Source organism: Mustela lutreola, chromosome 2 (genome assembly GCF_030435805.1).
Source record: "Mustela lutreola isolate mMusLut2 chromosome 2, mMusLut2.pri, whole genome shotgun sequence".
Lineage (NCBI taxonomy): Eukaryota > Metazoa > Chordata > Mammalia > Carnivora > Mustelidae > Mustela > Mustela lutreola.
In genome coordinates this window covers 166,021,482-166,049,382 of record NC_081291.1, presented here as the reverse complement: position 1 = coordinate 166,049,382, position 27,901 = coordinate 166,021,482, and the positions used below count along the sequence as shown (strand labels likewise).

Sequence of the window (27,901 nt, the reverse complement as noted above, 5' to 3'; positions counted from 1 at the left end):
GGTCGCCGGCGCCGCGCCCGCGGGGGGCGGAGAGCGAGCCGCTCGGGAGTCCCCTCTGCACTCTGCACCCTTGCGTGTGTCCGCCCTGCTGCCCGCGGGCCGCTCAGCGCTCCTCTGCCTGTCCATGGAAGGAGCCAGATCCCCGTCGCCGCGGGAAGACCTGGAGCTCCTGGCGCTCGGAGGAGGGCAGCCCGACGAGCAGAAGCCTCTCAATGGAACCGTCCAGGTCATCCCTCTTTCGGTGGAGGAGCCCTGCCCAGCCCAGGTAAGGCCTGCTTGGCCCCGCGGCGGGCGGTGTCCGAGAGCGGACTCCGAGCCGGGCTGCCGGCCAGGCCCCGGGCCTGGCACCCTCAGAGTTGCGGGGTTCCAGCCAACTCTCCGCGCGTCGCGGACGCAGAGCGCTGGCGCGTCCTGGAATCTTCGGAATGGAGCGGACGTGGGAGTGCGCGTCCGCCTGAGCCCGCCAGAGCCCCTGAGACCCCTCCATCCCTCTGATCTCCAAGGAACTGGAGGAACCCTGGCGCGGAGGTGTGCGGCTCCCCTCTTCAGAGCAAATCCCCGGGGATAGAGGTGGTTTTCATAAGTTCTGTAACTTTAAATGAAGTTTTTTTCTGTTTCAAGAAGTGAGGAAGAACTAGAGTGATTAGATGGAGTCGTCGCTCTTTCTCCAGAATCTCCTTGCCTTAGCTTTGCTGCCTTGCCACTTCCAGCCACCTGCCACCGTCCCCCGCTAACCCTCACCCAATGCCCATCATCCCCTGTCCCGCTTCACATTCTCAGACACACACACACACACACACACACACACACACACACACACACACTTACTTTCTGTCCTTTACTGATCAGGCCTTTTGATTTGGTAGGAAAAGAGACCGGGAGAGGCGAGTGGATTTGCTCTGCTCCGTTGATGGGAAGTAATTTCAAAGTTTTTGTCCCAAAGAACTACACGATGCCTCCTTCGCTTTCCCTCCTCTCAATCTCTAAAGGAAGTCATGGTGGTGCTTAGGCTGAGCTCTTTTCTGGTCCAGCCCTGGCAGAGATGGGAACATTATTCATTCTCATTAAATGGTTGTAAAACAGCAGAGACTTTGAATTCACAGCCATCTGATTAACCCCTAGTGCTGGCTTGAGGTTTACAGGGTGCTTGGAGCTCTCTCTCTCTCTCTCTTTCTATATATATATATGGCTCCAACCTGACCTTTCTAGGTCCCACCTCTCCACTTCCACCCCTTTGACTCTTGGCCTGTTGATTTCAGGGATAAGCAAGGACAAAAAAAGGGAAAAGCATTGCTTTTGCTTTGGGATCGATTCCTGGAAACACTATAAAGTTTGCTCTTCTAAGGACCTATAGGTACTTTGGAGAGTGATTTGGGACTTCATGTTTGAGTGAGAGATGAACACCACAGAAGAATGAAGGTTGGAGGAAGATGGTCTGTTCTCTGTGGGCTGGCTGTGTCAGTCCTCCAAGGCAGGATCCCAGAGTGGATTGGAGAATACTTGCTTCATGTTAGATAGACCCAGGACATACCAGTGACTTCTGGGACTGAATCTAGACATAGGAGTTTTTGATGACAGTTTCACCACTAGAAGGTGTACCTTGTGGCAAGGTGCTAAGGTCTGCAGTCAAATGGTCGTTAATGTGGTTAACTGAGCTTCTCTGGGAGGCCTGGGAATGCCTTTCTGAAAACAGTTGAGTAGAAAAACATGCCACACGCATGTAGGGCATCAGTATTTTATAATTGTTTAGTACCTGCCCAGGAGAGACGGCTCTTTCATGTTCTAATTATTTCCTCATCAGCCAGCTCTACACTGATAGCCTGGACTTCCTTATAAATTAGCTTTGTAGGTCACCAAATAGAAAAATTATGGGGAGTGACAAAATGGCCTGAAGGTAAAGGGTATGTGAGCACTTGGAGGGCATTCAAATATTTGAACAGGAAACATTTAAAAAGAGAGAGAGAGAGAGAGAGAGAGAAAGAGAGAGAAACACCCTCATTTAATGCTAAGAGCATAAACAAAACAAAACAAAACAAACGCTAAGAGCATTTTCATCCAAATGTATTAATCATTCTCTTTGGTTACATAGAATAAGTTGAGGCATATTTTATTTTTTATAAATATTTATTTATTTATTTATTTCTTGAGAGCGAGAGAGAACACGTGCACCTGTAAGCAGTAGGGGGAGGGGCAGAGAGAGAAGGGGAGAAAGAATCTCAAGCAGGCTCCAGGCCCAGTTTGAGACTGTTGAGAAGAGGACACCCCACCTCATGGCTGACTTCCTAGTTGGAAGGGCGGATGTGGGCGAGTCTACAAAGGCAGTAGAAAAAACTTCTTTCCCTTGCTTGTTCTAGGGCGGGATCTTGAGGGAAATTAGCCCCATTGCTATGCATTTCTCAGAATTTAGATCAAGCAGCAGCTGGATTTTCTGTGGGTGGACAAGTGGATTAAATCCCGCAATGAGATGACAAAGTACAGATTTTCCTACGTGCTAAAAAAAATTTTCCAGATGTATATCATATCTGGTCCTAGGAGAGCCAAAGGGAAGAAAAGCTTTCTGTATTTACGAGAGAGAGAGAGAGAGAGAGAGAGAGAGAGAGAGAGAAAGAGAGAGAGAGAGAGAATGAGAATGAGAATGAGTCCTGCCATTGTGCAGGGTCTTAGGTCATGAATTTAGATCCTTATCTGAAGGGGGATGCGACTATCTGGGAGCCTGTTCAGAGGAAAGCCACGAAAATTCTCCAGCCATATAATGCAATCATCGACTATAAGATGTAGTTTGCAAAAATCTCTGGAAAGCACTCTGTAGAAAAACCTGTCTGTGGCTGCTCCCCGTGACCTGGAATTTGGGCCTGAGAGAAGGAAGGTGCTGGTGAAGGAGGCAATGTGTCCTGTGTCCTGGGTTTTTAGGGGAGTCTCAGCACAGGTGGCATATACCTACTGTATCAGAGGCTCTTCCCATTCAGGGTACAGTGGAATCTCCTGGGGGAAACTTCTAAAAAATACAAATTTCTTGGTTGATTCTAATGTGCAAGGAGCGGAGAAGCACTGTTAATTTATTCTTGGGTTGAGAGGAAGCTGGTAGACTATTTCACAATGACTTAAAGTCTGTGAAGGTTAATTTAGCTCAGGAAAGTGTCTCTCCCGTAGGTCTGATGGGAGACAATGAAGGAGCCAGGCTGTATGTTGGCAGCATCGGGCTGGACAGGAAGAGACTTTTCTTATAGGCGAGGGCTGTGTGCTTATGAGGTAACTCTCCCTAGGAAGTCAGAGTAATGGTCTCCTCATAGCACCAGGGTCCTAATTTATTATTTCTAAGGGAAATCATAAGTGAAGGCACAAGAGGCCAAATTCACTGACCCTTGTTTTGTGGCTTATCTGAGACTCTAGCCCCTTTCATTTTGTACCAGTCTTATGGTCCCTACTGCTTCTTGTATCAGGTTTGAAAATGGCATGAAGTCATTTTGTCCTCAGGAACTCTGTAAGTGGGAAGATCTCTTTCTGTCCCCCGAGAAGTTGAAGATTCCTTGTCCTGGGACTTTCCATGTGCCTTATTGAGCCCTTGGTTCTGGTGGCTTTGGAGTTTTCAGTCTTCAGTTGGGGTGAGAGATGGCTCTGTCCTTGGACTCCAGAAACACACTTAGCTCAAAAGCATTTTCTTCTGTCCAGATGTTTCTTTTACTGCTCCCCTCACACCCAACCAGAAGAGTCAGTGTAAAGTATATATTCAGGGTCTCCAAAGTGTGACCTCTACTCTAGAATTTTTCCAAGTACCTTCTTAAAAGTTCTAGAACCTTCTACAGTGTATTAAGAGCCTAATACCTGACTGAGGCACAAACGTGGGATAAAAGAATGAGGAAGTTTAAGAGACACCCCTCCTTCTCTCTGGTTTCAGTTTACCTTGGAAGATAGGCTGGTATCTGTTTATATATGAAACCAGACAAAGCAGGGACAAATGAGCTGTGTGGACAGCTCATGTTCTGGAGGATCTCTCCATGATTGACATGGCAGGGAGGTCTCAGCAAGAGGAGAGATCTGATCTGGCTCCTGGAGAGAGTGACAAGGCTTCAGAACAGGTCTCAACCCTGATAAAGCAACTGATTCACTCGGGGTGGCTCAAAATTACACACTGGGGAGGGGGGTTTAGTGGAGTGGGGGAACACCTGGGTAGCTAGGTCAGTTAGGCATCTGCCTTCAACTTAGGTCATGATCTCGGGGTTCTGGGATCGAGCCCCATGTCCAGTCTGTTTCTCCCTCACCCTCTGTCCCTGCCTCCTTTCCCCCAACTCATGCTTTCTCTCTGTCTCTCAAATGAATAATAAAAAAAATATTACAGGCTGGCTTGGGCCTACCCCCACCTCCACTATAATCTGGTCTCCCATGTCTACGGAGGGCCTAGGTGTGCGCGGTTTAAATTTCTCCTTAGCTGATTTGGACATGCTGCCAGGCTTGGGAACCTCTCACGGAGCCCATCTGAACTGTCGTCCTGAAGTGAACGATTCCCTTCTCTGGTGGCCATCACCACAAGCATGAGGGAGAGAACGTCGACCAGGCGCTGCTCTGTGGGCCTGGAGAACGATGGCTCCCATGTGTGGGGTGCCTAACATCTGTGTAGCAAGCGCTTCATGCCCACGGTCTCTAGTCTTTATAACAGCCCTGGGAGCCGGATCTATTACTTTTACAGTTGAAGATGTTGGGGCTAGGGAGCTTCTGGAACTTGCTGAATGAGGCAGTCATTGCCCTTAGGTATAGGAAGGGAATGCGGGGACAGAACCACACTTGTCCCCCCATCGGAATCCATGGTCTCTGTGTGAGAATTCCCTGACGGCTCTGTGGGAAGCAAGGACAGAGTCCCAGAAGCCTGTAGGGGCAGGGGACAGGGGGTGGCCCCCAGTGGAGACACCCCACGACAGCCAGGCACGCTCCTAGCCTGGAGCTCTGCGCTGTGACGCGGGGTGGGGGTGGGGGGAGCTGTGGACAGCAGGTGCCAGCTTTGCCGTGAACCGCAGCAGGCATCCGTCCTGCCTGCTCTCTCTGGCAGCATCTTGGAGACGGGCTAGTGCCTCCCTCGCAGGACCATTTGACTGAAAGTAAATGGTGTGAGCAACCAACCAAGCGACCAAGTTGTGGCCTCACTACACCCACTGCAGCCTGCTTCCTGGTGTTGCTCCCATCCTTCCTTTCATTTCCCTTCCCAGGCCCTAATTACGTAGCACAGGGCACAGCAGGAGTCTCTTTGCTTGTCCTTGGCATGCCCACTCTAAACCATACATCGTTTTTCTCTTCATCTTCAACTCAGCTCTTGTGCTCCAGAACCTTTCACAGTTCCCCAGCACACACCCAGTTAAGTGCAGACTGCTCTGGCGGCACTGAAAACCCTCCCAAGGATGCTCTGACCTTTCACTGTCTCTAATCTTAACGACCATGACTTCCTTTTGGAACCCACGCGGACAGAGGATTCTCTTGGCCAGCCTGGTTATGACTCAGCATTGAGGTTGCTCTGTCCATCTGCCTTTCTCTGTCCATCCTCCAAAGTCTTGCTTTGCCCCCACCTCCCCACCTCAGAGCCTCTAGGGTATTTTCCCCCTCATTAAAAAAAAATTTTTTTTTTAAATTTATTTATGAGAGAGAGAGCCCAATGCAGGGCTTGATCCTAGGACCCTGAGACCATTACCTGAGTTGACCACCTGAGCCACCCAGGAACCGCAACCCCCCCCCCCCCAACTGCCAACTTTTTTTTTTTTTTAAGATTTTATTTATTTATTTGACAGAGATCACAAGTAGGCGGAGAGGCAGGCAGAGAGAGGGAGATGGGAAGCAGGTTCCCTGCTGAGCAGAGAGCCTGATGCAGGGCTCGATCCCAGGACCCTGAGCTCATGACCCGAGCCAAAGGCAGATGCTTTAACCCACTGAGTCACCCAGGTGCCCCCCCCTTCTTGTGAGGTTCCATTCTGCCTCTTTGTAAACCTGACTCCGTGAAGTGTGGCCTGGAGAGGGCAGGATCCTGCTGCCTTCGCGAGAGTACGGAAGTGCTTCTGGAAACCAGTGACTGCCTCACAGTATCCCTCTGCCTTCCAGGAGAAGGAGGAGAGCCCTTGGAGTTCCTGTAATAAGAAATTGATTGGAGAGTGCAAACTGTGGATGGTCATCGCCTCTGTTTTCCTAGGTCTCATTATAGTCATCATCATAAGCTTATGTCTTATTGGAGGTAAGAGTGATTTAAACAGGACTAAGTTGATGCATTTTAAGAACTTGTTTAATGCTTGTGTAGGACTTCCATTGGTATGGAAGATGTGCTCATTGCTATTTCATTACTTATAATATGAATTGCAAACGGGCTTGGGATTGTTGTGCGGATGGTAGCTATCCTGTGGTTCTTTGTTTTATTTCATTTCTTTGTTTAGTAAGTTTTGACTGAAGTATAGAGACCAGTGTTTTACTTTAAACTCGGACCACCAGATCCTGAAAATTTCTTAACTTAACTTACTTAGACACTAATTTATATTTTATTGCTTCTCTACACCTGTTTAGTTGAAATTTTTTATCATTTGTTTCGTAAAATAATTATTGCACTTCATCTGATATACCCAGTACATTATTATAATGATGAATAATGAATAGCTCATTTGAAAGCGTCTTAAAAACTTTGTAGAATCATGTCTCTATATGCTGTCATTATTTTAACTTATTTTGGAAATAACTCTTATATTTGTGTTGTATGTGTTTACAGACCAAAACCATACATGGTGCTAACTATGTAATTTACATATATTATTTTATTTCCTATTTATTTATTTTTTAAAATAAAAAAAGTTTTTTAAAAAATCTTATTTATTTGAGGGAGAGAGTGAGAACGAGCACAAGCAAAGGGAGCAGCAGAGGGAGAGGGAGAAGCCAGTTCTCTGCAGAGCAGGGAGCCCAATGCTGGGCTCGATCCCAGAACCCTAGGATGGTGACCTGAGCCAAAGGCAGACACTTAACTGACTGAGCCACCCAAGTGCCCTTATTTTTATTATTTATTATGAATTTAAAAATAATACGTGTTCAGTTACCCATAAAACACATCCAAATTATTAATATTTCACTATACTTTCTTCTTTTTCTTACTTGTATTTTAAAAATAATTTGAGATGTGATTGTATTTTATTTTTTATATATATGTGTGTGTATATATATATATGTAAAATATATATATAATTTTATTTATTAATTTTTTTTAGAGAGAGAGAGCATGACCATGTGCCAAGGTGGGTGGGTGGAGAAGCAGAGGGAGAGGGAGCGAGAATCCTAAGCCGGCTCCACGCCCAGTGTGGAACCCTTTGTGGTGCTCGATCTCACCACCCTGCCATCATGACCTGAGCTGAAATCAAGAGTCGGATGCTTAACTGACTGAACTACGCAGGCACCCCGATCATTGTTTTTTAATCATTTTGGAGCCTACCTTTAGGATTTTTAAAGATTTTATTTATTTTTTTGACAGACAGATCACAAGTAGGCAGAGAGGCAGGCAGAGAGAGAGGGGGAAGAAGGCTCCCTGCTGAGCATAGAGCCAGATGCAGGGCTTGATCCCAGGACCCTGGGATCATGACCTGAGCGGAAGGCAGAGACTTTAACCCACTGAGCCACCCAGGTGTCCCTACCTTTAGGATTTTTAAGGCTTTATTGAGACCATTTGCCAATCCACTAAAAGTTATTTGTGGCACTTTTTAAAAAATGACTGCATGATACAACCCTCCATGCCATTTTAAAGCTTTTTAAATTTTTTCATGATACATAAATAGAGCACCCTCCAGTGGGCAGTCATTTCAGTTTTAAAACAAGAAAAAAGAAAATTGTTTTTATTTGTAATTAGCGTTATTGCAGGGGTAGGGTTTTTCTTCTGGAGTTGGGATACTCTTGAGGGCGACCTGGTCTCTGCATGGATTTGGGTTGAATCAGATTCTTCTTAATGAACCCAGTCTTGAATGAGGAGTCCCAGAGTCTCTCCAGAAGGGGTCCTGGGAGTTTTCTTCAGAAACTACATTTGCTTTTCACTTCCTGTTCCTTCTCCCAGCCTCTTCCTCTCCTGTCTCAAGTCCCTGAAAGAACAGGGAAATCTGATGGTATGTGCCAACCGCCAGCATGTGAGTTTTTCAGGCAGGCGCCTTATTTGCTTAATTACTTCGGGTATAGTTGAGGTGGGACGGTGATCCATGGAGGCCACAGGCTGGTTTCGAGTTAGGAAGACGTTGATAAGAGGTGCTGCACCTCCTCCGACGCGCGGAGGGTAGGAGTTTTAGTGTGAGCTTTCATACGCTCTCTTCCCATCAACTCCCACACGTGGATGTTGAAACTGAAGTTGAGCCATGCAAACTTGTCCCATCACAATTAGGTGGTGCTCTCCTGAACATTGGCTGATTTGTCTGTTGGCCTCTGGAGCCTAGAACAGTGGAGCATGCAGCAGATCCAGTTGGTTTAATGTTAGGGATTCTAAAGCTCAAGACCCAAGAGCTGTCTTCCATTCTCAAAAATCATCCGACCTCTTCAGCTGCCCAACAGCAATCTGTAGAGGAAGGAATTCACTCTCCTTCCATTGTTTCTCAAGGGACATGAGAGTTCATCGGAAAATATTCAGGGAAGAACGCTCTGTAATGCTTGTAGTGCAAACTTCACTTTCAATGTTGTTGTAAAATTTGTATTTTCAGGGGCACCTGGGTGGCTCAGTCAGTTAAGCATCTGCCTTCAGTCCCAGTCATGATCCCAGGGGCCTGAGATCGAGCCCCATGTTGCGCTCCCTGCTCAGTGGAGAGTCTGCTTCGCCCTCTCCCTCTCCCCCCACCCCCACTCTCTCTCTCTCACTCACCATCTCTCTCAAATAAATAACTAAAAAATTGTATTTTTAAATGTTAATTCTGTACAGAGATTTGCACACTTTCATATTTTTTAAATCTGAGAAATACTTTGATTTCACTTGGCACCTCAGCCCTCAGGGGTCTGGGCAGTGTGGGGTGGGGGAAATGCCTTGGGTGAAAGGGGCAGGGACAGGGCTCCTCAGAGCGGCTCTGTAGGTAGCTGTGGGATGAGCATGTGCAGTAATTGGGCATTGCCTCGTGGCCAAGCTGGCGATAGGAACCGAATTCACAGAACTTCTGGGCGCTGTGGGGTAAAACACTGCTGTCTGGAAAAGCGCAGGGTTGACAGAGTCAAAGACTGCATGTAGCGCTGGCATGAAGCTAGGTTCCTCAGGAGCTACCTTTGCCCTTTTTCCTCCGTTGTCCCACCCCGTCCGCCACCCCGCCAGCTCCTCAGTCTCCTGTCACCAGGCTCTGGAACAAGCAGTTCGAGGTTCAGAGGCAGAGATGTTAATAGCTGTGGAGCTGGAGTGCACACAGATGTGGATAATCAACAGGTCCCAGTGTAGAAGGGGTAATGCATTGAAGAGGGGACAGTGGGGTATCCAGGGTGGGGTGTTCAGCACGGAGGTATATCTTGTCACTGACATTGTTAAGAACTACTGTCAGCTGTGGTCTGTTTTATTACTGTTAATTTTCTACAGACTGTACAGACTTTATTGCCTGCATCTGGGGCGGGTCTCCCGTCACTTCGCCCTTGACATGCCGTTCAGGTGATGGCAACTCCGGGATCGTGGCTGAGCTCCAGGTATGGAGCCGGGGCTGTATACACACATGGCAGACAATGAAATCTTTTTAAAGTGGCCAATCTGGGGAACAGAGCCCAGGGAATCCTGTTGGGTCTGGAAGCTTGGTTTTGTCTCCATACTTCAGGGAAAAGATAATGAGGGAGTCTCTTCTTCTCCCTAAAGAAGCATAAATTCCTTGATGTAAATAAATGGTAAAAGAGCTTTCTTTTCTCTTTCATTCTCTCTCAAAGTCATCTTCTTTCTGGACAATGTAGAAGATCAGTTAAGCATCTTCAGGGGTTCTGCTTTTCTCACTGAGTTACCCCAGCCAGGGGAAGAGAGAGACCCGAGTAACATGCTACTAATGAAAGTCTTGTTGGATGGAGCAAAGAATTTTAAGTATTATGCAAGCCAAAGGGTGACAAGCAGATGGATACTTAGAGATGGAACTTAAAGGTGATCAGATTTAGCGCTCTAAGGACGCTTATGTGATATTCTCCAACATTACAGCTTTCTGCCTGACTTCTTTACTGTCTTTCCATACAGGTGTTTCCGTGAGTAGGAGCGCTATGGTCCTGAGATGTAAGCAGGGACGTTAGAAGTGCCATATGTTGAATAGGTTGTTTTGTCTTTGCCTTGGGTGGAAGAGCCGAACTGTCACGGCAAGTTGGCAGGCAGACGTGTTGCACAAGGCAATGCTCCTAGTGTAGGGTGACTCATGGGAAAATCCTCAGCAGACAGCATTCGCAAGTTGTAAACTAGCAAGGTTTTTGGGGACAGGAACTTAGTAGCAATTCTGTAGGCCCTGGTCCTTGAAATTTCACTGTGTTGTCCCCTGTTTCTCTTGCCCTCCACTCTCATAGGTTTCTCCACCTTCCCAGGACCAATGTCTTCACCTGTGCTCTCCACAGGAGCCTCCCCAGCTTCTCCTGACCCATGGACCATCAAATCTGTCCACATCTCACTAAGCATCCTCAGGCTTTTCTCAACTTGGGCCTCTTGAAATGTGCTAGCATTGTTTGTCCTTCAAAACCTTCTTCTATCAGAATCTTGCTACGACATTTTAGAAATGTTTATTCTCTTTCTCTTTTTTCATTGGCGGACTTCCAGGAATAGAGGTCTGCATTTGGGTCTTGCCTCCTGCTCACTCCTTACCCATGGGTTCCAGGACCCTGGGATCACGGCCCGAGCAGAAAGCAGACACTTGACCGATTGGGCCACCCAGGCACCCCAAGGCTTAAAATATATAACATAAAATGTGAGGGAAACTTGTTGATTAAAGGATTATTAGTATTTTTTTTTTCTTGTTTTGCTACAATTTCCTGTACTTGGCAAGGTTTCAGCTATGAAGACATAACTTATTGTCAGAGGAAATCATATCACGACTTACAACAAATAAGGGTGCAGGGGATAATTCCCTGTGTTTGAGGTGCTCAGGATCCCTCCTAGATGCAGGGAATTGCTGGGAGAATTCATGGGACTCAGCATATTGTCATAGAGATGATTATTGATGTGGGGAACAAAGGCAAAAGGAAATGTAGATAAAATTAAATTCCTTCAAACTTGCAGCCTGTTGACAAATACTTGACTCAAGGCAGAGTAAGACACCCTTCCAGGAACTCCCAAGTGTCTTTAAGTTAATGCCTTTCTAGAGGAAACAAAACAAAACAAAACAAACAAACAAAAAACACCTAAGCTTGATAGGCCTCCAGGATCCCTGAAGTCCTCTTTGAGGTATGAAAATCCTTTTGGAAACTTCCTTTGTCTCTACCCCTCCCAACTTAAAAGTATCTCGTGAACTGCTCCTCACAACCCCAGGGCACCTGGGTCCTGTCCCCCTGCTTTAATTAAACCACCCTTTGTACACCGAAAAAGTATCAAGAATTCTTTCTTGACCAATTGCTCCCGGACCCCATGTCAAATCTCATCACTTGTGATTTATCATAGCAAAATGAAATAAAGCAAAATCTAGAGGAAACCAGGCACAAACTTAAGGACCCCCTTAACTGCCACAGCAATGAGATGTAACAACACGTGAGAAGTGTTGTCTACCAGGGAAGCTCATCAGAGGCTAAGGGCCCTTTTCCTGGGTTGGTCCAGGAGGCAGCCTCTGCCCGACACATGCTAAAATTCCAGATCCCCGGAAGGCACGGTGGTCAGTGTAAGCTACATTGTTTGTACCAACAGGAGGTACCAACAGGTACCATGCCCTCCATGCCCTCATGGAGGGAACCCTCCCCAGATCCAGGCTCCCATAGGCCAGCCCGGGTCCAGCCTTGAGCCGGCCCCTCTGAACTGGTCATCTCAGGCTCTGGGAATTCTGTTCTGCATGTTCCCTTTCTCCTCATACTTCCCAGGGAATAAGTACTAGGATTCTTAGTGCTTTTCATCTGCCTTTCTATCAAACACTGAGGGCCTTTTCTAAGTCCAGCCAGAGAGGCTGCTTGTGTTCTGTCTGAAGCATGAGGTCTGAGAGTCAAGGCTATGGGCAAGGTGAGCTCCTGGTTCGGCCACCCACGCCTTTCTCAGGGCTGGAGAGGTGGTTCCTGTGTGGGCCTGGCGGGGAGGCCACCGGAGAGCCAGGGGAGCAGAGCTGCTATCACGAGTGCCAGCTTCTAGCTCCTGGCTCCTGGCCTTGTGTGTTTTTCCTTTAGCTTTAACTGCTTAAAAATCAATTAGCTCACCATCATTAGAGCACCAGCAGCCACACAGAACTCACGGTGCCAGGAATGCAAAGCCCTCTGGCCCTAGGGCTCTGAGTGCAGCTTGGTTTCCCTTCTATAAACAGAGAGTGTTAAAAAAAAGAAAAGAAAAGAAAAGAGTGTGTCAACATTTCTCTCCTGTGGGACAGAGTGGTGGTGGCTTCCCTGCCCATCCTCCGTCTTCCAGGAGATGTCTGGATATGGCTCACGTGCTTATGTCTAGTCCCCACGTCCCCATTTGGTTCTGATCCATGATGTCTCTTCCTCCTCAGGGTCTTTGATAGCCTGGAACTGGGGTGATTCACTGAAGTTCCTTGCTCCCAGTCCCTGGCCCCCATCACCCGTTGTTCACTCCTGGAGCCTAGCCCAGCGCCTGCCTTGACAGATACCTGTGGACATAGCTAAGGCTGCAGGTTCCGTTCAACCAAGAAATTCACGTTCTTCCCACTCCCTCCCACTGGTATTCAGTGGAATCTGGGAGCTCGTATGGTATAAAACGAACAAGTTTTATCATAATGGAGGCTGGCTCCTGTCTTTATGTGGTATCTCCAAGAAGATAGAACATTTCTGCCTGTCCTTGCTTCCTGTGTCTAGTCTTTATCCCTGATGAATGTTCAGTGTCATTTCTAGAAGCCAGTGGAACAAATTGTTATTTTAAGCATGTGTTTACTTTACTTTTACTTTTTGTCTCCCTCCGCCCTTTAGTAACTTACATTGATGAAGATGAAAATGAAGTACTTGAGTTATCATCAAATAAAACCTTCTTGGTCGTGCTCAAGATTCCGGAGGAGTGCGCTGCTGAGGAAGAATGGCCTCACCTGCTCATGGAGAGGGTAATTATATCATAAGCATTGTTTACAGAGTTCTTAACAGTAGAATGTGGGCTCTTCAAATGATTACGTAAGTAACTTCAGGCTTGCATTCTTTGTCTGCATTTTGGCAGAAACTGATGCTTAGAAATGGATTTTCTGTGGTGCCAAGCGTCAGAAAGGAGCCCTGCCCTCCAGCAAAATGCGTCCTGGAGGACAGTGCTGGGTTCCCTCACTCTGGTCTTAAGTTTGATTCGACCTGTTATGTCATGGGGGACTGCTGGTGTGCCGAAAGTCACAGTCACAGAGTCTGGGCCATCAGTGGGGCTCAGTGGCAGGAGAGGACGTGGATAGATAGTTCTAGACAGTGGGATATATTCTACTATCTACTTCTCTAGAGGAGAAGCATACAGAATATTTCTCAAGCTCAAAGGAGGGTCATCTACACTACCTGAGGTGTGGCTGGAAGCTTGGAGGGCGTCTTGCAGGAGGTGATACTCAGGATGAGTCTTAAAATATGAGGTAGGAGTGTTCTTGGTAATACTAGGGGATCTGTCCTGCAGTTTCCAGTTGCCTCTTGCCTACTGTGCGGTGGGTCCTTTCGGGGGTGAGGCATGAAGGTTTTCCTACTCTTTGGTAAGGCACTGAAACATTTTCATCTTGTTGACATGGTCAGCTGTTCACGTTAGCCCTTCCTGGTGGTCGTGGAGAAACACTGGAGGCTGAGAGCTTAGTTAGAAGGTACAGCAGTAGTTCCAGTGATAGATGGGGGGCTTTGACCCAGGGCAATGGCAGGGTGGATAAGGAAGATTCCAGCAAGATTTAAGAGGTCTTCTCACTCAAGGGGACTTTATGGCTGATTGCATGTGGGGATGCGGGAGAATATGACTCCAGGCTCCTGGTAGGTGAATGGGTAGATGGTGGCTTCATTCTTAGAGCAGGAAATGTAGGACAGTGCCCTTGGTGCAAGATGAGGGCATGCAGCCTCTGCATGAGGGCTGGTTGGGTTCACAGCCAGACCCAGAAAAGTATTTGGTAAGGGTCTAAGCAAGACCAGGCTGCCATCTCTTATAGCCTTCTCTGCAGCTGACAGGTGGACTGGTGTGAGTCACCTTCTGGTTTCCATCTGATTCCTATGAAAGCTTCGCCAGGAGTCAAGTCCATCTCGGTCACCCCGGAGTTAGTTTCTGGACACCCAGAGGCGTGTTATTTGATTGCGGCTTTGGTCACAGGGGTTTGTGTTCTGGGATGATTATTGGGCGTTTCTTCCTCCTCCTTTTCCGTGTTTAAATCTTACCTGTGAGCCCCTTTTCCTTTTTTTCACCTGCTTCCGGAGCAAGTTGCTGAGTGAATAGCCTCTTGCCTTTTCCCTCTTGATTGCTTTTTTCATCCCAGGGTTTTGCATTTGCTGAGCAGAAATGAGATGATTTAACATTCACACATGTCACGTGTTCCAGACTGAATTCTTTATGTCAAAGGGGAGTGGAGGTTAATCATTCACTGTAGAGCCCTATCTCTTGCTCAGAGCCTGACAGGAGCAGATCCTGTAGGTATTTTTAGCTCATCAGTGTGGAGTGGCAAAGGAACAAGGCATGGCATGATCCCTGAGGCAAGTGCACAGGCCTGTTCGAGCTGCTTCCTTCTCTGATAAATGGAAATCACTACACTTTCCCTGTATATCCACAGGCGCCTTTGGGATGCATATAAAGAACTCTGTACAACATTTTTTTTTTTTTTTTAAAGAATGGCCTAGTTTACAGATTATAAAAGTTAAGGCCCAGAGAGGGGACAAAGATTCTGCCCTCTGGGATCCCAACCAAATATGTTCAGAAACAGAAGTGAGAACTTAGGGATATTAGTCTTATTGTCAGGTCAAGAGCCCCTTTCTTTCATTCACTCAGGCCAACTTCTAGAATTTCTGGATATGGAAGGTAAATGGGAGTGGATGGTGGAACACATGTCCTCGCTTTTGCATTATTGTCTTGCCTTTTTTTTTTTTAATAGTTAAGTGTGAAATCCTTTGTTTTGTTTTAAATTTTTTAATTTTTTAAAATTAACATATAATGTATTATTAGCCCCAGGGGTACAGGTCTGTGAATTTCCAGGTTTACACACTTCACAGCACTCACCATAGCACATACCCTTCCCATTGTATTTTGTTTTGTTTTTAAAATTTATTTTATTTTATTTCTTTTCCAGTGTTCCAAGATTCATTGTTTATGCACTAACTACACCCAGTACTCCATGCAGTATGTGCCCTCCTTAATACCCACCACCAGGCTTACGCCACCTCCACCCTACCTCTTTTCTAAACAGTTTTCCTAGCCCTTCCCTTATTCCACTGCCAGTTTTCTCTTCCTACTGGGGCACTTGCTCTGCTAAACCAGTCGGTTAGGTTAGCTGCGGATTGTGTTACCCTGGCCCATGTGCTTGATGGAGGCGTTAACAATCACTCCTTTGCTAACGCCAGGAAGATATGGTCTCAAATTAGCCACTCTGTCCAACTCCGGTAGTCAACTCAACGGGTGCCTAGCTCAGTGTGCATCCAGCCTTGTAGGCACGGCGTAGGACTCCAGAGCTAGGGGAGAGAAGACCCCCTTTTCATGTCTTTGGGCCCATAGTAGTGTGGTTAGCTGTTCCCAGGTATGTGGACATGTCTCAAAGACAGCAGGGGACCGTGTCACTGAAAAGAATCAGAGTGGACACTGAAAGTGATCTGGTTTGTCATTCCAGCTCTTTTTTTTTTTTTTTTTTTTTTTTTTTTTTAAAGATTTTATTTATTTATTTGACAGACAGAGATTACAGGCAGGTAGAGGCAGGCAGAGAGAGAGGAGGAAGCAGGCTCCCTGCTGAGCAGAGAGCCCGATGCGGGGCTCGATCCCAGGACGCTGAGATCATGACCCGAGCCGAAGGCAGCGGCTTAACCCACTGAGCCACCCAGGCGCCCCTCATTCCAGCTCTTAATGTTAAATTTTAGCTTAAATTTTATTTTTTTTCCCTGAGAGACTAGGACTATGTGCAAAACAATACTAGACCCTAAAGGTTAAAGAAGGAGAGGAGAATGGGAATAGAGAAGGTTGGAAGGACATCACCCCTGCCATAACACATTTGTTTATGTATGCAAATGTATGTATGTATATGTCTGTGTGCATGTACACACATGTACGTATGTACGTATGTGTGTATGTGTGCGTGTGTGTATGTATATGTGTGTATGTGTGTGTATGTAGGGAAGTGCTTGGGAAAATAAATCCCATCTATAACATCCTCCTCCTCCTCCTCTCCGATGTTCTCAGCAGCCCTGTGAGAGCCACTTTCTTATTCCTGCATTGCGTCTGGCAGGGTTCTTTTCTCAGGGGCTCAAAAACTATAAGATGACTCAGTCATTTTTTTCCCTAAAGTTCTTACCACTTTCTGCTTCTTTCCTCTTTGATATTCAGGGCACTTTCCTTCTCACTTCATCCTCCAATGTAAAGAAAGTGGGTTTTAGTGTTTATAACCCCTAGGACTGAATTCCTTATGAGCAGAGTGACCTTGAGCAGGTTTCATACACTTTCCGCATGCTGTTTTCTTTATTAGTAAGAAGGGAAGGGGTGGTAATGCCTCTTATGTCAGGTTCTTATAAGAATCACAGCAAAAATACAAGATTGAAAGCGTACTTACTGTAGGTCCTCTGAGCCCCTCTGCTCCACCTTGAAGGGACTGAATTGTCACCAGGTGAATTCAGTGGGAGTGTACTGTGGGAATGGAAGCTCCTTGAGATTCTGTTTGGAATTGGGCGGGAAACAAAATGAGCAGAGGTGCCCTCAGGCACTGCTTTTTGGGGTGTGTCTGCTGCTTGCTGCTCATTGGGGTGAGAGGGCACTGAGCCGTCATGGGTGCAGCTGGGCCACTCACCTCAGCACCACGGTGTCACTGGAAGCCACTGAACCTTCCAAAACACCTTTAAGTCTGACTGACTGCAGCCGAGGCAGGAGTCAGCCTGGCAGTGGGCTCACTCCAGCCCTAGAGCTGGGTCCCTGGCAGAGAGTGTAGTCAAATCCAAGAGCAGTCCTCCTTATTTATGCTAGAAGCTGTGTGCAGAAGACCAAGGCATTTAACCTTCAAATGCTAGTTTCACAAAAGTGCAATGTAAGTGCATTCAACTACTTGTCCTCAAGTCCTACCAGGCTAGGATTCCCACCTCCGAAAGGTGATGAAAAGGTTAATCAAAGACAAAAAGAGACTGGTAACAGAAGAGCAGCTAGTGTCCAGAATATAACACCAAACACTTCAGATACAGAAAATACAGATACCAAGGAACAGACAACCTGAGAGAAAGACAGGAAATCAAGAGGCAAATCAAAGGAGTTCATCAACACATCTGAAAGGATACTCAACCCCACTTATAATAATGCAAATTGAAACAATGTAAAACAATTTTATACTCCTTAAATTGGTAGTAATTTTTTAAAAATCTGGCAACACGAAGTGCCAGCAAGGCTGTGGGAAATGGAACACTGCCAAGTGCTGAGGTAACAATTTGGCAAGATTTAGGTGGATTGGAGATGCACCCACACTTGGACCCAGTGATCCCATTTGTCTGCACATACTCAAGAGAAACTGTCACAGTATCAGAAGAAAGGCACAGAAATGTTCCCGGAAGATGACTTGGACATAGTTTGTGATAAGAGAAAATTGCAAATGCTGCACATCACCAGAGTAGGGGAATGGAAAAGTTGGTGTAATCATTTCATAGGATCTCTGCAGTAGTTAGGAGTCAGCCTGAATGACCTCCGTCTCGACGTACTGTTGTGAGCAACTATCAAATGTAATTTTGGGTGAAAAAAAAAAAAAAAGCAAGCCACAGAAGAATGCAGAATATGGCACCTTTTATTTGAATAAAAACACAAACTATGAGTTGTTGTGATTACATGAGGGGGTATTACATTTATAAAAACCTGCATGAAAAGAATACGTGCCAACTTCAGGACCATGGCTAGTGTCAGGGAGGGGGGAGAAAAATGAGGAAAAATAGTGTGTAGGAGTAGCTTTAGTTTTGCATTGTTTCTTGGAGTAGAAGGCTGAACTAACTACGGTAGAACATGTGGGTGTGAAACCTGGGTACACAGGTGTCATTGTTGGTGTGTGCCTGCAGAATCTGATGCATACAATAAGAACTCTGCAATTACAGGCCAGCCCCCCTCCGTCCCTTCATTGGGGAAAGTGCCACACCCGGGGCTTCCATGGCCATGTCTCCCTACGACGAAGCTTCATGGAAAGGAGAGAACAAGCCCTTGTCTGGTGAAGGGCCAGGTCGTGAGGGGCCTGTTGTGATGCCTTCCAAGCTACTTCAGTGTTGTCTCCTTCCCAGGGTCCTCAGAGTCTGTGGGGGCTCCAGGGTCTATGGTGACCATGCTCACCACAAAGGCTGCAGGTGTCCACACGACATGGGAGAGATGTCGAAACTCTCAGCCTGCTCACCTGCTCCTTAGAAATGAGGTTCTTTTAAATGAACGTTGAGTTTTTGTTGGGATAGGTAAGACCCACACCTTCCTATTTCTCCATTCAGAGCTTCCGAATAAGTGAATTCCGAGCTAGCTTGGAATCTCTGTCTATGAATGGTTTTGCTTTGTCACGTGATATGCAAGATAATCCATCTGTGATGCGTGTGGTTGTTTAATTTGTTGCTGTTTGTTTTAGCTGACCCACGTGTACACGTCATCCCCATCGCTGAGCCATTGTTTTACTTCAGTGGAAATGACGGACTTCAGGTAAGAGTGTGGAGCCTTCCATGTTGATCTCTTTCCCTTGGACGCGACCCCCATCACCGTTTATCTAGAAGGATTGAGTCTCAGAGCACAGAAGGATCTGATGATAGAATCACAGATTGTTGGCTTTGGAAGGGTCTTTGGACACCCACTAGCTCCACTCCCTGATTTTACAAAGGAGCAGAGTGAAGCCCAGATTAATCAAATGCCGCAACAAGGTCACAAGGAAGAGAGGAAAAGCCAGTCCCAGGTAAACCATTCCTGTTTCACAGCAGATGCTCAGATAAGCTAGGGGTAGGACTAGAAAGAGATCTCAAAGAGTGGCTGCGTGGCTCTGTCAGTTAGGCATCTGACTCTTCATCTCAGCTTAGGTCTCCATTATCTTGATTTCTACATCATGAGTTCAAGCCCCACATTGGACTCTATGCTGGACATGGAGCTTGCTTGAAAAAAAAAACCAAAACAGTTCTCAGATCTTGATGTGCTGTAAATGATATAATTCATACACTAGATTTTGCTTTTGAGGAACATAATACAGGAGTCCATGCTCCTTGTATAAAATTAAAAATGTAAAGACATGCGTACAGGAAAAGTCTACCTTCTCCCTTCTGCCCCAGCTTACTACCCCTGGATGCTGGAGGTTCCAGTCAATTCCATACACAGAATACGTTTCACTCCCTTCTACTGAATGAATGGACTGCCATCAATGGTTTGGTGTGATTTTTTTATATGCGTATTTACCACCCAGACTTTATATACTAAATATGTGTAGCTTATACATATGCATATGATTTTTCTTTTTACATCTCTTAATCTTAAATGTTTTTGTCTCTGTCTATAGAACTTAGATCAAAGGTATATACGTGTTGAGGAGTCATTTGATTGTCTTTTTGTACTGTTAGGACAAGATTTACATGACAAAGCTTTATTATTTGTTATTCCTAAAATACCTTTTAACTGTGTCCATCAAAGATAGTATTGGATTGCAATCCCTCCTCCCAAACTATACATTTCCCAGACCATGATCTTTATATATCTGAGAGAGGAAGCATGGAAAGCAGCAGTAGCCCAGTGGGATGGGACTGAAAGGGCCCTGAAGTCTGAAACTGCCTACAATGGCGGGTTGCCTTGGCAACAACACTCTTCATCCTTTTTATGGACCCCCCACTGTGCATGTTCCCTTATGGTAATGTCTCTGACATTGCTCATTTTAGTCACAAATTACTGGTATTAAATTGCCAATAAAAAAAAGCCCAACACAGTTTCCTCGGTGTACTTGCCCCAATGTGCAATTTCAAGACAGAGCTGAGAAAGGGAAGACGTTCAACCAGAAGGGTCTTTCCAAGAATCCAGCCCCATATTATGGGTCCAGGGGAGGTGGGATTGCATAATGGGTTGGGATTGACATGGGGGGAGAAAACCTCCGAAAATTGAGTCAAACATGGCTAGAAAGCTGAGGACTTAATGTTAGAGAATTTGTTTTTAAAAGTTATTTAAAAGAAAAATCAAAGGGTTTTAGAATTTGGGATAGAGGAAGCTCTGTACAGGAAGGATTTTGTTTCATGTTAAGAGGTGCAGGTAGAGTTTTAACAATGTTGAGTTGAGAAGCAAAAGCCATTGCCCCCACAAAATGTGCTGCTGCTAGAGGATAGGAGACAGCTAGACCCCTGGCGGCTGGGTTTGTGTCCCCAGGGCATATGGACCTCCGTTCTGCCTCAGCCATCTCACTACAGGAACCTGTCAAAATGCCCATTGGTTCATCAGCTGCCGGGCCCACTCTAATGGTGGGCAGCTGAGGCAAAGCCTGTTGGGTTCTCTGTTTTCTTGAAAATCCCCCCTTTCCCCTCAAAATCTAGCCGTAATGTGAACTCCCTCGGTGGGTGACCAGACACAGTGGGATTAGGTTGGGCTAGCGGGACTGGGTTAGGCAGGGCAGCCCTGTCGTTCACCTTCTGGCCTGTCTTCTGGAAGTCAGCCTCCGGTCATTTCCATAAGGCAACCTGAGCCCTTGGCCACCCACCTGTGGAAGTACAGGGTGGCTGCGCGTCTAGACGGCGACCATGGGCAGCCGTAAATGGAAGGTGGAACACAGGGAACAAATGAGGACACCTGCTAACAGTGTGAACCTACATTTCCAGCCTCCTTGTGGATGCAACCGTAATCCGAGAGTCTCTCCAGAGTCTTGGTGGTATATTGTTCATTGGAAAGGCAGGGTTTGACAAAGGGCTTGGCTGTCGCAGAGCTCAAAGGGACTGTCGGCCTCCCATTGACCAGAATATTGGCCCATGTGACCTCTAGCCACAAGAGGGAGCTCGTTCCCTGTCCTTAGCAGGAACAGCGGCCTGATTCTGGCTTCTGGGAGTGTGTCCAGTCTTTAAAAAACCACTTCAGGGGGATTGTCAGATGTGGTCATTTCTTAATTATTTTATTGCTGGCTTTTGATCTGGGCCTCCTTGAACCAAAGTAACAGGATAGCTTTGAAACACCTAAATGCTGAGCTAGCATTTAAAGAACAGTATAAGCTGCTAATTAACTGAGGATAGCCCTATGATTATTTTTATTTTGGAAATGAAAAATATGTTCTGGGAAGATGAAAACTCCTTTTCCTTAGGTCCCTTTATTGAGAGTTGCAAAACTGAGAGGCTCGGAAGGTGGAAATGGGACAGAACAAGTTTCTCACTCTAGAGACAAACCAGGGGGATCTGATTTGCTGCTGCTACACAGGAAGGTCTGTGGGAGTTCAGGAGTTCTCCAAGGAGCGAGTTGTAGGGAGGGCTGCGTCCTGCCTTAAACATTTTATAGGTTAAGGAGTGAACTGGTTGAACCCAACAGCTCTGACTGTCGCTTGTCTGGGCAGGGAGAGGAGCAGGGAATACAGAGGACAATAGGCTTTCCTGCCCTGGGGAAGGGGAGTGGGGGAGAGCAAAAGGCTGACATTGGGGCCAGTGGTGGGCCAGCCTTGGATCTTCCTTGACAATAGCTGGGTCGTGACTATCCCTTCAGTGGCCTCTTCTGGTGGACTCCTAGAGGCTGCGTTTTAGGTGGAAGGAAGAAGTTAGGGTCACCTCAACTTTCTGTGAGGAAACTACAGAAAAAGCTTCTCCTAGAACAGTGTACGCTTTGTTGTTTTGTCCTGAAAGAACACGAGGAACTACAAATATGGTCCCACATGAGTCCGTCTCCTGAGTTGCAGTGGGATTCTGTTGATCTTTGTGGCTTCTCTGTTTGGCGTGCCTTTCAGCGGTGAAAATGCCACGGTAGCCTTCCACCTGCAATTTGGGGTTCCTTCGGAAGATGATGGTTTTATGAAGTACAGGATGAATAAGGAGTTGGTGCGGGGCGTTTTACTACAGAATCTGCATGATCAGGGAGTGTCTGGCTGTGAGACTTTGGGACTGGACCCAGCATCCCTCTTGCTCTATGGTAAGTGGGGGAAGTCAGGACAGTGGGTTGTGGTGTCAGCACGTGAGCCAGACTGAGGGCAGCTGGGTGGGGTTTGCTGCCTGCGCTGGTGAGATTTGCGCTCTGTAGAGGTCACACAGCCCCTGCCCTCCACAAGCCGACAGAGTGTTTGCCGGGGGGGAAGAAAAGCAATTAAATTGTAAAGATGAGGATGACTAAATGTTTCCTTGTTGCTGTTCACCCACATTTGAAGCTTGGCAATATCATTTATAAGCTCCATGGAAATATCTTGGTTTCACAAGAGAAGTAAGTATTGAATTTGAAACAAATAATGATCCCAACATGGGGAACCCATCTTTTTTTATGTTGAAGGCCACTGAGTCTGTTACATTAGTAGAGGGCAGAACAAAGCAAAGCAGCCTCTTTCTTTAGAAAGGTATTGTAAAGTCACCCACCTACTTTTGAAACCAAGAGAGCACTGAGAAAATTGGCACATCATATAATAAGCCCGGAGGACACCCCGCTTGTTAGAATAAGCCTGGAGGACACCCCGCTTGTTAGAATCTGAGAACTTTTAAGACTTCACGCAAAACAAGCTTCAGGGCCTGGGCAAATGTGACAAGCTTCAGACAGGTGCCTCCCTTGCGTCTGCACGAGAACTTTGGCTGGGTGTCTGGCCTCGTGCCTCACCCTGATTCCTCACTGGGAGAGGCATGTCAGCCGCCGCTGATGCCAACCGTCTCTGATATTCCGTCATCCATGATCCATCAGAAATACTCTTCTTACACTAGTAGTAGTAAATGCTAGTTGAATGAATGAAAAAGACCAGTCAGGGGATGGGTTAGCAACAGGCACAGTGCCAGCTGGCCTCACATCGGAAGATAGACCTGAGAGATTGGAAAACACCCCGGTTACCACATCATGTGAAGAAGGAGTTTGTTATAGTGACACTTATTTATGATGGGAAGTGAAAGTAGGCTAATCCTTGTCTAAGAAGGCAAAGAGTTATATAAAGCCGTTCTGAAACCTTTATTTTTCCCAAATAGATAGAAAGGATGATGTTCAGAAGGCCAAATCTTAGTTTGCTGGGAATAAATTTTTTTTCCTCACAGATCAATTAATAAATCGTGCCTGTGGGTCAGATGGAGGGCATGTATCTGTAAAGTGAAGAGGTTACACCTCCCCTTACAGGAATTTTAGGAAGAAAGAAAAGAAGGAAGGAAAGAGGGAGGGGCTGAGGGAGAAGGAAGGAAAGAAGGAAGGAAGGCAGGCCAGAGAGAAAAAGAAGGAAGAAAAGAAAGCAAGCGAGCCCTTCGGCCCCCTCCTGTGTAAAGAGGTGAGAGAGGGGAGGTGCTTCTGCCTGAGCTGGGTGTGGTGGCAGCTGCTGTGTTGTGACTGGTCTTGATTTCCTGAGCCCCCTCTGTCCTAGGGTGGTTACCAGCTTTTTCCAAATGTAGGTGAGGAAGGTAGAGGAGGATGGTGAGAAAACGTTGAATAGATTATGGGGTTCGGAAAGGCAGGTGGCCTGTGAACTGGGGGAGAACTCAAGAAGACCTTGAGAAGACCTTGAGCAGATGGCCCTGGAGACATTTGCCCAGGCCCTGACGCGGCATCGGGCCCCAGGAATGTATCCGAGAGCTAAATAGGAGGTTTTACTGTTCCTCTGAGACATTTCTGCTTCGGGGGAGAGAGTGTTTCTATGACCCGATGTCCACTTTCTAGAACATGCTTGTGAAATATTTGAGCTATTTGGTAACTTCAGGACTATGAGTATCAGTCAAATGGAAGAGGACACTGTCACCATTTGGGAAATGTGGAAGGAAGAAGAGAGACCTAGAAAAGGCAGGCAGGCCAAGGGAGGGGATACGCTCAGGCAGGGATAGGCAGGAGAGGTAGAGGATCCTGGGAGGGGCCCGGTGAGACCCTTAGGCCAGTCTTCCATGTTCATATGCAGTGTGGACCTGAGAGTTAACCTCCCCCTCCAGTAACCACCCCTACCCCGCACCGTGGTCATCTGGACAATTAGTGGTGAGCCTGGCAGGTAGTTTTATACAGAGATAATATTCCAGTTTTGCAAAGAACAATGATTCTTTTTTTTTTTTTTTTTTTAAATTTAAATTCTAGTTAGTTAACCAGTCAATCTTTGTGTCAGGAGTAGAATCAGTGACTCATCACTGACATATAATACCCAGTGCTTATCACAAGTGCCCTCCTGAAGACCCATCACCCATCTAGCCCATTCCCCTACCTCCCTCCATCAACCCTCAGTTTGTTCTCTGTCATTAAGAGTCTCTTATGGTTTGCTTCCCTCTCTTTTTTTCTCCTTCCCATATGTTCATCTGTTTTTTTTTCTTAAATTCCACATATGAGTGAGATCATATGATATTTGTCTTTCTCTGACTGACGTATTTCACTTGGCCTAATACCCTCTAGCTCCATCCATGTCGTTACAAATGGCAAGATTGTCTTCTTTTTCATGGCCGCATAATATTCCATTGTATATAGCGCATCATTTTTGTCCATTCATCCATCGATAGACATTTAGACTCTCCATAGTTTGGCTGTTGTTGATAATGGAAGAGCAATGACTTAAGAAATTAAAAAATTTTCCACATACTCAGAACTTTTAGGATTGACTCTTAGCAACTTTCAGCTGTACCAAACAGCAATGGTAACACCAGCCATCACTTTGTACACTACATCCACAGAACTTATTTATGTTATAACTGGAAGTTTGTGCCTTTTGACCACCTTCACCCAGCTCCCCCAACCCCTGCCCCACAACCAGTCCAATCTCTTTTTCTAGGAGTTTGTTTTTTCTCGAGTCCACCCGTGAGATGATGCAACAATTGTCTCCCTCTGTCAGACTAATTTCATGCAGCACAAAGCCCTCAATGTTCAGGGAATTGTTGGACTAGATCTCACCTCCCTCTTCCCCTGTTTTTTTTTTTTTGTGTGTGTTACTTCACCTCATGGATGTTTGGAGGCCCAGGAATGAGGAGGGGAGCTCTGTTTTACAAATTTAAAATGGCAGCATGAGTTAATTTTAAACATCTTGACCTGAGTTCGTTATTTTGTGCTGTGTTCTCATATGGGAAGGAGTCAATTTGTAGACTAAATGAGAAACTAAGCAAACACCAGATTTGTGTGAGAGAAAAGAGGAGAAGAACTTGTAGGCGGAGAGAAGAGTGAAACTTGCTTGCACATTTTTGTGGTGAACCGATGAGCTGCCTGCTGGTAGAGGAACCCATGTGTGAGTTCTGTCCTTGAAAGGACTACTTGGTATCAAGGAAAATGATTTGGGTTGTTTATAGATTCTCCAGGAAACTTGGAACATTTAGCCAAGGACCACTACTTTCCAAGTGGGCAGTTTTGCACCCCCACCGCACCCCTGGGGTATTTGGCAACATCTGGAGACATTTGTAGTCCTCAAGACTGGGTGTGTACGTGAGATGCTAGCATTTTGTGGGTGGAGAGCAGGGAGGCTTCTGCACATCGTATGAAGCATAGGACAGCTCTCTATTACGCAGAATTATCCAGCCCATAATGTCAACCACGAGGACCCTGTGGTAGAGCATGGGCTGTCTGTGTGGTGTCCCTAGGTCCTTGCACAGATGTCTTCTCCTCAGTCAGGCCAGGTCCATACCATTTCCCTCAGCAGACTTTCTCGGAAGCTACTGTATATGTTTTAACAAACTGAAAATTTAGAGGTTAGTAGTGAGATTATGAAGAAGGACTGAATATTGAATGTCCTCGGCACCCAACAGACCTCATCAAAATGTTATTTATCATGAATTATGCCAAAACAAATGACCATTGTGTTATTTGCTTTCTGAAAAGCGTTCAGAGGTGTGCATGTATGTTTATATATTGACTGAAAAGAAAATTAACTCTGTTAAGAATTTACAGGCATTTCAATTTTGCAGAATAGTTTATATTGAAACCCAGTGAAACAAAATGAAAGAATAAATCTTTAAAATAATCATGATTTTAAAAAATTAGTGACTTCCATTTGTCTGTCTTCTCTTTTCAGAATGAAGGGAGGATGTTGGTGTGTGTCCAAAGGCAGTGCTCCACTGAGTTTGGGGAAGAGAGAATTTACATTGTTTTCCAGAGAAGATCCTGAAAATTACCACAGAAGGCCTGGCAATGCCTGGAGGGGTGGAGACCATGCTTTTTCTCCTGACTCTGCATTTCTGAAGTCTGGACTCTGTGTCCAGCTCTGTGAGCTCCCCTCGCGGGGTCTAGTCTTGGCAAAGGCAGGAAGCCTGCTTGGTTGGGGGTGACGGGGAAGGTGGGTGGGCCGTGCAGTGCGGGGTCACTGCCAGTTGCCTCCACCCACAGGTGCATACTGTCTCTTTAGGGCGAAGGTGACCTTTCAGGCAGGATCCCCCAACCCGTGCTGGTGGAAAGAGTGGGCAGGCGGGAGGTGAGGGACAACTGAGCCAATCTCTTGATGAAGTCCTCCTCCCACTCCCATTGTGGTATTTGATCTACCTCTGAGCAAGACTGTGAGGAAGGCACTTTACCCAACAAAGCAGCGAAGTTCTGTGTCTAATTCCATAAACTGGAGCTGCCTGTCTCAGCAAACCAGCCTCAGGCACATCATCCAATATTATTGGGTCACATGTGGCTACAGAAATATGGTGTGTGTTTCTTACTTCTCATCACCTCATAGCTCTGGTGACTCTTGAACACTGCCTTTGGAAACGTGGGTCCCTGTGTGTTTTGAGTTTTGGACACACTGCTGTCCTTGGGGATGGTTTTACCTTTAAGAGTTTCTAGACTTCATCAGAGGATTGTTAAGGCTGCTAACCATGTGCACGCTGGTGCCTGGCTTTTTCTTGTCTCATGTGACTAGCCTTCTTCTAAAACTCAGTGTCTTCAGGCATTGGATGTGTATCCTATTGAAGAGGGTTTGAAACAGGAAGAGCAGCTCTCTGTTTGAAATAACCTGTTGGAGGCTTGGTGCCAATTTGTTAACAGGAGGGGCTACAATGTTAGCAACTGTATTGATCATCTGCAGACACAGAATGGCCTACCATGAAGAAACCGAGGATTTGTTTCGTTGGGAAAATTGTTTTGCTGGGAATTTTCCAGGGGAGAGTGTGGTGGTCCTATCACAAGAGATTCTTAGCCCCAGGATCTCAGTTAAACGGGTCGTAGGTGGACGTCAGTATGAGGGGCTGCCGTGGATGGGGACTTGTCCAAGTGTGAGTCTCGGGCTAGATTTGCCCTGGTCTTTTTGTGAACCAGGACTCTGGATAATGTGAATTTGCTTTCTTATTTAACTAGAGGATATGTTTTTTGTAACCTGGTGTCTCATTTTGAGGCCGGTTCCTCAAACTAGCCAAATAGGTGCATTTCCTGTCTTCCTCTTTATTTTTTATGTGTCCAATATGAATCATAGTGTGTGTGTACTTTTTAGAATGTAACGAATAACTTTCACAGGGAAGGATTTAAAACTATTTACAATAAATTATTTTTTGTGCGGGCATGGTCACAGTCACAGTGATTTCATGGTGTGGAGTCTGCGGCGTGATGGGGGCTGGCATTTTCTTGCAGGGCATGGTGCTGGAACTGATTTTTCATTTCCTGGAGGGCATTTTCCCCTTCTGA

General features: G+C 46.2%; 1 protein-coding gene across 1 annotated transcript; it reads left to right on the top strand.

Moving 5' to 3' along the window:
- On the top strand, nucleotides 1-27,779 carry C2H3orf52 (chromosome 2 C3orf52 homolog). The gene is made up of 6 exons (XM_059164151.1): nucleotides 1-265; nucleotides 6,079-6,208; nucleotides 13,027-13,154; nucleotides 18,813-18,883; nucleotides 22,122-22,303; nucleotides 26,316-27,779. Exons 1-6 carry the CDS (start codon nucleotides 125-127, stop codon nucleotides 26,318-26,320), a joined length of 657 nt encoding a protein of 218 aa, XP_059020134.1. The 5' UTR covers nucleotides 1-124; the 3' UTR covers nucleotides 26,321-27,779.
- Nucleotides 27,780-27,901: the final 122 nt, after the last annotated feature.